This window comes from Pediculus humanus, genomic scaffold (assembly GCF_000006295.1).
Source record: "Pediculus humanus corporis 1103172107373 genomic scaffold, whole genome shotgun sequence".
Taxonomy (NCBI): domain Eukaryota; kingdom Metazoa; phylum Arthropoda; class Insecta; order Psocodea; family Pediculidae; genus Pediculus; species Pediculus humanus.
In genome coordinates, this window is record NW_002987001.1 from 442,974 (window position 1) to 453,127 (window position 10,154).

The window sequence follows — 10,154 nt, forward strand, 5'->3', positions numbered from 1 at the left end:
AACAAATTGGAATGAAGTATGTTTACATAAGAAACCAGTAGTTTTTTTTTTCTTTTCTTTTTTTTTTTAAATATTAATCTAAAAGTAAAAATATTTTAATTATAAAAAATAATTATGTTATTTAATAATAATAAATTTTTAACTTTTTTTCTTTTTTTTTTTTTTTGAAATATAGCACTAATTTTAAGGTAAAGAATTGTCGCAATTTTAAAAATAAATAGTTTAACGGAAAAAACGCACAGGTTTAAATAAAAATAAAAACTATTTAATTTATTGACATAAATAATAATATTTATTAATAAAAATACAATATATTATTATTTATTATTATTATTTTAAATAATGCATGATGTGAAATTGTTTCGAATAAAGTACACAATACATACTTAATTTTATTTAAATTAAAATGATTGCGAATAAAATAAGTAATATGAAATACATTTTGAATAAAGAATTAATTAAATCTCTAAAAATATTAAACAAAATAAAAATTCAAATTGTGACTAATATTTACCATTTAATTATATAAATATCTATAAAATAAAACAATACAAATAAAAAATTCAAAACGACTTAAATTTATAAAATGAGTTTTACTTAATTACTCGTTTTTAAAAATTACTGAGAAACGTTTTGATTTATTTTACTTAAAATGGATTTTATAAGTTTAAAAAAGTATTCAAAATAAATTTGTAAAAATAATAGCTATAAAAAAGTTTTTTTTTTTTTTAATTTAACATTGTATGTCTATCGTATATATTCCTTCTTTGTTCTCTAACTTGTTTTTTCCACTTATCTTGTTGATGTCCTACTCTATTTAAAACATTTCCTCTCAGTCCCATAGGATGAGATGATACACCTATATCTTGACAAGAATCTTCTTCTTCATTTGTATGTTCCAAATAACTTCCTTTTGATCTTTTATTAAGTAAAGGATCCAAACACATTAAAAATAGCATGTAAATGCATAGGAGTGATATAACCCATATTACAATTATAACTACTACTTTTATGATGGCAGTATTACGATTTTCATATTTACATTCACATCTAGGACAAAATTCTTGTTCTTTTCCTTTCAAATCGTCTCCCAATTGAGGTAATATAACTCCATCACAATTGCTGAAAAAAAAAAAAATATTATATTTCAATTATTTTACAAACGTCATCATATATCAGCTACTCGCACAATATTGTATGATTACAAAAAAAAAAAAATGGATTTTATAGTTTAAATGCATTTGTAATGTTTCAAATTAAATTTTTTTTTTTTTTTCAGCTGTTAAGCATCTTACGCAATTAAAAAGTTAATGACTTATCTGTCAGTGGAATAAACGTAAAATAAAATAAAAAAAATAGTATTTGAATTAAAAATTAACGACTCACCATTTATTGGGTGGTCCATTTCCTATATACAATTTTCTATTAGACCTATCAGTACCATTTACCACAGAAGGATTTGGACATAAACATTTACAACGAGCATCGTCATAAGACTGAGCCTTCAAAAAAAAAAAAAAAAAATTAATTAATACAAAATAAAAATATAAATAATAGAATAAAACAACAAAAAAACACTACGAGAAAAAACCTGTACCTTACAGAACAATATACAACTGAAAATAACCGCAATCAATAAAATAATTTTACACTCCATTGCATTTAGACAGTACAGTAAAGTATTACGCAGCCATGATTTAAAAATTATCTGACGGTATCTGTCGACATTTTTGTTTCTGCGACAAAAATTATCAGATTTTGTCGAACTTGTAAAAACCGTGCAAAAGTTTTCGATAATACAATTAATAACGGTCGATTAATATAGAATAATTGTAGGGAAGAATTAATTTTTTTTATTAAAAAAAACCTTTTTTAAATATTATTATTGTGATGAAATTAATCCACTTATTTCCTAATTATTTTTTAAGTAAAATATAAACCTTTTAGTATTATTAAACAGGATCAGGGAAAAAAAAATTGAGTTATTTTTGCAGATAAATTTAAAGAATTTTATTTAAAAGAAGTGTTTTTTTTTTTTTTTTTTTAAATTTACTAACAGAATTATTTCATTTAGATATATTTTTTTTTTTTTAGGGGCGAATAATGAAGAATTTATGTGGGGAATAAAAGTTAACTTATTTATATAAATAGTCTCGTTCGTTTATTTAAGAATAGTCTTCTCCCTCTTCTTCTTCTTCTGGATTGTTATGGTTATCGTGATTACCATAATTATTATACATATGGCCGTTTCCCAGATCTCTATCTCTTTCTTGTTTTTTTACAATTTTTTCAGCATCCTCATATTTAATCGCTATATTTTCAGCGATGTAATCTTCGTTGTAATCAGGATAATCTAAAATGAAAAAAAATTTTTTTCCAATCAATGAATCAATCATTTGCTTCGCAAGATTTTTTTTTAAAAATTAAAACCGAGAATGACAAAAAGAAACGCACCATCGATGGGTTCCTCTTTGATTCGAACTTCTTCAATTTCTTCCTCTCGAACTCTCTCCCTTTCTTCTCTTTCTCTTCTTTCTCGCCTTTCTCGTCTTCTTCTTCCCCTTTCCTTATCTTTTTCTTTAGATCTGCTCCTTCGTCTTTTTCGATCTCTATCTCTTTCTCTATCCCGATCTCTGTCTCTGGGTCTCTCATCGATTTCTTCAATATCAGGATCCTTCATGCGATCGCGACTACGACGTCTTTTCCTATCACGACCAGTCGACCGGCTAAAAAATTAATTTTCAAAAATTAGTTTTACGAATGTAAAAAAAAAAAAAAAAATTAAAATTAACATTAAGAAAATCACCTTCTCGATCTTCTTTTCCTTTCTCTTTCTCTACTTCTTGTTCTGTCTCTTCTGTCTCTATCCCTATTACCTCGACTAGCTCGAGCAGCTTCACGTTCAGTTTCTAATCTGTACCGTTCTCTTTCACGTTCGTTATCTTCTCTACCGGAATGTTTAATGTTAACATCCGGACCTCCTCTTCGAGTACCCCCTAATCCCCCCCCTAAAGAAAAAAAAAAATTTTTTTTTTTTTTATTTATTTTTTCCTCCTCCCCCTCGTTGTCACATTAATTAATCACATTAATATTCAACTTTACCTAATCGACGAGGCAACCATCCCTTAACAGTTCTAGCTCTTTCAACGTCTACAAGAACACGTCGTCCATCTATTTTCTTTCCATCAGCATGTTTATAAGCAGCTGAAAAAATTTTTTTTTAAAACAAAAATTAATAAAACTGATATAATTCCATATTATTATTATTATAATTTAATACAGATATTTATATAAGTTTTGGCTAAAAAAAAATTTTCTTAATCAATTCTTACCCCATACTCACCCATTCTATTAATTTGCATATATAAATTTTTTCAATTATTTAAAACTTTTATGCAAATAAATAATAATTAAGACATTTTTTTTTTTGATAAGAACTGATTAAGAAATATTGCAATGTATTGTATTTGACTTTAATTTTCATTTTTTTTTTGTGGTTGTTGTTGTTGTTGGAAAAACTGACTGTGAAAGGGGGATTAAAAAAAAAAAAAAATTTCCATGTGATTTGCAAAGAATTATTAAAAAGACTTATTAACCTAAATTAACTATTTTTTGGGGGGCAAGGCAAATTGAAAGGTAGAAGAAAAAGCGCTATTTTTGGGGATTTGTTTTTGGAAAACGCGATGTAATGCATTATTTGAAAAAGAAATAAATAATTAAATAGTAAGATAGAGCAAAAAATCGACCTTTTTTTTTTGTACAGTTATTTAAAATAATAATTAAAGAAAAAGAAATACCTACCACGAATTTACTTACACAAGACGAAAATGTATTTATTATTATTATTATTTTTTATTTATTTTTTAATAAAACAAAAATATCACATTGAAAGTTGATAGTTGTGGTACATTCAATCGAAATGCCGATCCATACCCGTTTTTTTTTTTTTTATAAATTAAATTACCTGGTGCGCATTACTTACGTTATTTATATATATTAATAGCGCAATAATAATATTTTTATTATATAATTTTTAAATTATATAGCAAATTTTGGGCTTAATCGAACTGTATACCGATAGTTAATATAAATATATAAAATTTGATTTCGTTTAAAGAGAAAAAAAAAAAAAATTGTTAAAAATAAAACCCCTTAACGAAAATAGAAAATGGGGGTATGAGAAGTGACAAAGACAAAGAATTTATTTTATGGGTTTCATATATATATATATAAAAAAAAAAAAGTAAAAAAAAAAAAGTTTAAAAAAAAAATAAAAAAAAAAAAAAAAAAAAATTGTGAGTTTTGTATGTTTGGGTCTTACCACACATACAAACCTATTCTTATGGCCAGTCAATGTATGATTTGCACAGTAAGAGAACATTAGAAGCCAGCAGACCGCCAAGCTGTACCGAGAAATAGATAATAAAGGGAATTATTAATATATATCAATTCACAAAAATCTAAATATCTTACCATGTTTCAATTTTGTTTTTAATTAATTTTTAAAAAATTTTTTTTGCAAACGATTAAATGGACTTGTCTGGCTTTGAAACAAAATATATATACATTGTGCAAATCAACATACAAAAAAAATGGGACAAAAAAAAAAAAAAATTTGAACATTATTTCAATTACCAAAATTGTTAAAAGTTTTTTTTATTTTTCCCCCTTGTTAATATTAACCTGTTAATATTTATTTAAATTATCATCATTCTTTGAAAAGGTTTTATTATTATTATTATTTTTTTTTCGTAAATCATATTAAAACGGTTTTCAGTAATTTCCCACCTTTTATGAAAAAAAAACCTTAAATAAAACTAATAAATTTTTAAATTTTGTTCTCATGTAAAAGTGATAATAACTGACTATTATTAGTATTTTAATGTTTTGCAATTAATATTTTGAAATTTTAAACAATATTGATAATTGAAATTTAATGTTTAAGTCAAAACATTAAATATATATATTCGACATAAATTAAATGAATAAAAAACCCTTTAAAATTCCAAAATTAATAAAAAATTTTGTGATAAAAATCTATTCATAACAAAAAAAAAAAAGAAAAACAAAAGTAAAATTATTTTGAGATAATTTTACACATAATGAAAAATTATGAAAAAAAGATAAATAAATTAAAACTTTAAAAAATTATTTTGAATTTTAAGGGTTTTTCAATTTGAAATAAAACTTACATGTTTATACTTACAATGCATATCCCTTTCATGCTCATATTCGATAAAAGCATAGCCTCTTGGTTTCCCATTTATAGTATTATGACTGACTACAATCTAATTAAAATTTACATAATTAGATAAAACATAAATAAATGTGGTGTACTGTAATAACAAAAAAAAAAAAAAAATCTTACTTTTTTAATGGGACCATAAACTTCAAATTCTCGTCTTAGCTTAAATTCTGAAGTATCATAGTTCTAGATTGAATTAATAGAAAATATATTTAATAAAAATTCAATTGATTTGTATAATAAATAAAAAAAAATGTTTTATACATACAATTCTGGCAACAAAAAGAGTTTTGAATGGATCTCCTGTTGCAATTGGAATGTTATGAGGATCCCCTAGACAAAAATACAAAAAAATTTTTTTTTTTATATAAGAAATCTAATATAATTTTAATTGATTTTTCAAATGAAAAATTACATATTGAATTAAAAATGTTGGTGTAAAAAGTATTTATACATACAAACAGCTATTTCTTGTTCTAATTTATATGCAACTTGCTCAGCTCTTTCTCGACGCCTTCTTTCCAACCTTTCATCTCTAGTTTCGACTCTTGTTGGAGGGGGTGTATCTTTTGGATCCTCAAAATACTTTATAAATGCTCCAACACCTTGATATCCACGATTTTTTTTTTCGTGTGGTAATTTGTCGGGTGGAGGTAAAAACGGAATAGGATCGCGTGGTGCAAATAATGCAAGTAAATTTGGAGGTAAAAATTGGGTCATATTTGTTAAAAAAAATTGATAAAATTGTCACTAATATATATATAGTAAAATACTAATTCAACACTCCACACATTTGGCAAAATTATCGTAATGTGATTATACACTTAGATTAAGAACAGAAGCATTACAAACAAAATGGAGATTTTTTTCGTATATTAGAACAAGTATCAAGTAGGCTGTGCAAACGGAAACAGTTGTTCCCGGCTTATTAAAGAATTGAAAATTGCTATTCGAAATCTATGTGATTTTTGACGGATTTTTTTTTTAGTTATGGAAACGCAGGACGAATTGTATCAGACTGAACCAAATTTATTAGCCGAAACTTATAGAAATCAATCGGTTAACGATAAACCACGTCAAATAGAAAAACATTTTGATTTTATTGACATTAGCGAAGGTAAAGTTTCAAGTGTATGTGGATTCAAAAAATTTGTATCAGTTATTTTATATAATAGAATAGGTTAAATTTGATATTCTACAGTTAAAAAAAATGTTTGGTTTTAGATGGGCTTATGCTATTGGGTACTTCAAATTTATGTGGCAGGATTTGGAGTGGTTCAATTTGGATATACAAGGATTATCCTACTGAACCAGACATCGAAAAATGTTTAGCAGGTATAGAACTTGAAAGTAGTATTTCATCAGGACTATGGTTAGACGGCTGTAAAAAGATAGTTATAGGATGTGACACTGGTCGTTTACATTTTTTATCTTTTAATATTCAAAATGGTCAAAAAGATAAACATTACTTTGGTACAGATGGAATTGTATCAGAACATGATGATAGCATTGTAACTTTGGATTTTTTAAACGATAAATCAAAAATTATTTCTGGTGGATACGATATGAAGTAAGAATCGAGAGTAATTTTCTAATTTTTTATTTTAATAAACTTACTGTGCATAAAGCAAAATTTTAGTATTGTAGTTTGGAACATAGAAACATTATCTAGTGAAAAATCCTACTGCCCAGGACACAGTCACATAGTATCATCAGTATCTGCTCAATCTCAACAACACAATATATTCGCTTCTACATCGCTCGATGGAACATGTTTAATTTGGGATATTAGATTAGACAAGCCAGCTAGTCTTTTAGCAGAAAATGACTGTGGTTTTACAGCATCTTCTTGGATTGGAGAATCATTAATTGCATTAGGCTCAAACAATGGTACCATAAGTTTAATGGATGTAAGGATGAAACAAGAATTAGATAAAAATCCATGTTCATCCAGATCAATTTTCAAATTTAAATATAATTATGAATTAGAGCGTTTGGCAGTTTGTGCCGATGAACTAAACGTATATGTATTCTCCATAAAGGAAAACAAAATAACTAATATGTAAGTTACACTTTTATTAATTTTCATTTTGAAAAATTTTAAGTCCAGATTACACATTTTTATAATTATCTCTCCAGATATGAATCTAATCAACATGAAGATTTTGTTCGAGGACTTGCTTGGAATCAGACCACTAATAATTTGTATTCTTGTGGTTGGGATAGTAAAATTTATTGTCACGATATGTCAAACATAAAAATTAATGATGAATCAAATGTACCTGAAAAAGGTTGATTGTAAGAAAAAAAAAAGCCTTTAAATTTTTCTACTTTTTTTTTTTTTTTTTTTAATATAATATGGCAAATTACCAATTTGATATTTCGAAGTAACTTAATTACATTTTTTGACAAATTCAAAATTTTTTTTTACTCTTATATCATTTGATTTTTCAAATTTAATAAAAAACCGTTAGGCTTATAATTTTATTATTATTTTATTTACTTACCTTTTCACGTACATAAATTTACATTTTTTTTTTGAAATGAGAGTAAACAAAATGAAAATTTTTTTTTTTACTTTTCATGATTTATTTAATCCCCCTTTTTTTCAATATAGTTAAGCAGCTACAAAACAAAACTACATTAAAAAAAAAACAAAAAAAAATGACATAATCCATATACAATCAATAACAACACTGTATTTAACCGTCACTTTCTTCTTTTAATGAATTACTTTTATCAAATGTTAATATTTCATATTTGAAATATACATTATTTTTTTTTTTTTTTTGCATTCCAATACTAAAACATATTCCCATTCCCATAATAATAATAATATATTTTATTAAAAAAAAAAATTATCATTAAACCTATTTTACTCCTTATATGATTATTTAAACTTAGAAATTTATTTCTATCCATAATACATATCCATAATATTTAATAAACGTTCATATATATATAGTAGTAGCATTGATAATTTTTTTTTCTTATTTAAAAAAAAAAAAATTACAATTTTGTTTATGAAACCATCATCAAGTATCATCATCATCATCATCTCAAAATAATGTGATGATACAAAAACAACAAAAACAAGAACAAAATTTAAGTACACATTATCAATATATATATATATCATCAAAATTTCACAACCATTATCGTACAACAACAAAAAAAAAATCATTATTATTATTATTATAAAAATTATATTCCGCCATCTTAAAACCGTTAAAGAGAGCAATATATATGCGTATCCTTATATAATGCTTTATCAAAAAAATTATTATTATTATTATTCTTATTTTAAAAAAACTAAATAAAACATTCGTTTGTATTGACTTTTTTTTAAACCGTTCAAAAAAAAATTATTATTATTATGTTTTCCGGACTCGAATGAATAAAATAAAAAGAGAAAAAATTATTTTAATAAATAATTAATTATCTTTTCCCTTTTTTTGTTTTTTTTTTTTTTTTAAGGCACTCGTGGATTATAATTAACATTTAAATTTACATTAACGAGACTCAAATATATATAAATATTTTTATAAATATAATTTTCCAAAAAAAAAAAAAAAAAAAACAAACCACACCAATTGAACCTTTCCTTATTAAACTTAATCATTATTAATAATAATAAATACTGAAAAGAATGAAAATCATTATTATTATTATTATCCATTACTTGTCACTACTTTCTCTCTCATTTTTTTTTTCAAACAAGAAAAATTTTTTATTTTTTATTATATTTTATTATTATTATTATTATTATTTGGAAATGAAACCTTTGCACCGTTTAATCAGGTATTAAAAAAGGCATTTTAATAATTTTTCATTTAAAAATAATTTTCCCACGTGATTTCCTTCACGATGATGATGATAATAATGTTAGTAAAAAGAAAAAGTTATATACATTTACCTTTAAATAATTTTTTTTTTTTTTTTTTCGGTTTAAAAAACGGTTAAAATAATAATAATAATAATAATTTTAAAAAAAGTTAAAAAGCTGCAAAAAAAAAAAAAAAACTCCATATTTGCAACGTTAGCAGAGATTTTCCTTTCCTTAATTAATTAATTAATTAATTAGTAATAATAGTAATAAAATCCCAATTCATTAAAAATACAAATTTATGTACATAAAAAAAAAAAAAAAGAAAAAGATTTTTTTTTTGTAATTATTGAAGGGAATTTTTTTTTTTTTTTTTATAATTATGCCTTTCAAAGGTTAATTTTTAACAAAAAAAACATTCAAATCATTCTTTTCTCATATAAATTTTATATTCGATCCTGATCTATTAAAAACCTTTTTAATAATTAATTAATTCACCCAAATTTTTTTTTATCATTATCATTTTATAACCAGTTGCACAATTAAATATATATATTTATAAAATGTGTCTTTGATATATTAAAATATTAAAAAAAATTACAACAGTACGTATGAACATTATTATTAATATTATTAATATTATTATTAATTTTGAATTTTTCCCCTTTTGCGAAAACTAAAATTTATTTATTTATTTATTTATTTTTTTGAATTTATATATATATATATATATTTTTTTTTTCCTTATATTTTTGCGTATATATATATTTATATAAGTATATATATATTTGTGTATATAAATAAAGATTCACATAAATTGTTATTAATACTTTGTTTTTTTTTTCCCGTCTTTTTCATCAATTTAAATTTAACAAAAAAAAAAAAAAAAAAAAAAAAAAATACTCGCAAATTATGAAAAATGTCAACAACATTCTTATAGATTTTCCTTTTTTTATATAAAAAACATTTCGACGTCTTGTGTTAAACGGTTTAATCTACTCACATAGAATTCCTGATAGAATTTTAAATGTCAAAATATATTTAAAAAAAAAAACAATAAATTAACCGCCATTTTTTTTTTTT

The 10,154-nt window shown here is 23.5% G+C and overlaps 3 protein-coding genes across 3 annotated transcripts; 1 reads left to right on the plus strand and 2 right to left on the minus strand.

The window, feature by feature from the left end:
• Positions 1–728: 728 nt before the first annotated feature.
• On the minus strand, positions 729–1,657 carry Phum_PHUM022310 (uncharacterized protein; the record flags this gene model as incomplete). Its single annotated transcript, XM_002422857.1, has 3 exons — positions 729–1,122; positions 1,387–1,502; positions 1,598–1,657. 3 exons carry the CDS (start codon positions 1,655–1,657, stop codon positions 729–731), a joined length of 570 nt encoding a protein of 189 aa, XP_002422902.1.
• Positions 1,658–2,165: 508 nt separating this feature from the next.
• Positions 2,166–5,965, minus strand: Phum_PHUM022320 (U1 small nuclear ribonucleoprotein 70 kDa, putative; the record flags this gene model as incomplete). Its single annotated transcript, XM_002422858.1, has 7 exons — positions 2,166–2,353; positions 2,841–3,008; positions 3,103–3,204; positions 5,207–5,288; positions 5,369–5,431; positions 5,514–5,578; positions 5,704–5,965. 7 exons carry the CDS (start codon positions 5,963–5,965, stop codon positions 2,166–2,168), a joined length of 930 nt encoding a protein of 309 aa, XP_002422903.1.
• Positions 5,966–6,235: 270 nt separating this feature from the next.
• Phum_PHUM022330 (Methylosome protein, putative) lies at positions 6,236–7,541 on the plus strand (the record flags this gene model as incomplete). The annotated part of the gene is made up of 4 exons (XM_002422859.1): positions 6,236–6,362; positions 6,470–6,815; positions 6,885–7,307; positions 7,385–7,541. The coding sequence occupies 4 exons, from the start codon at positions 6,236–6,238 to the stop codon at positions 7,539–7,541; spliced, it is 1,053 nt and encodes a 350-aa protein (XP_002422904.1).
• Between the last annotated feature and the right edge of the window lie 2,613 nt (positions 7,542–10,154).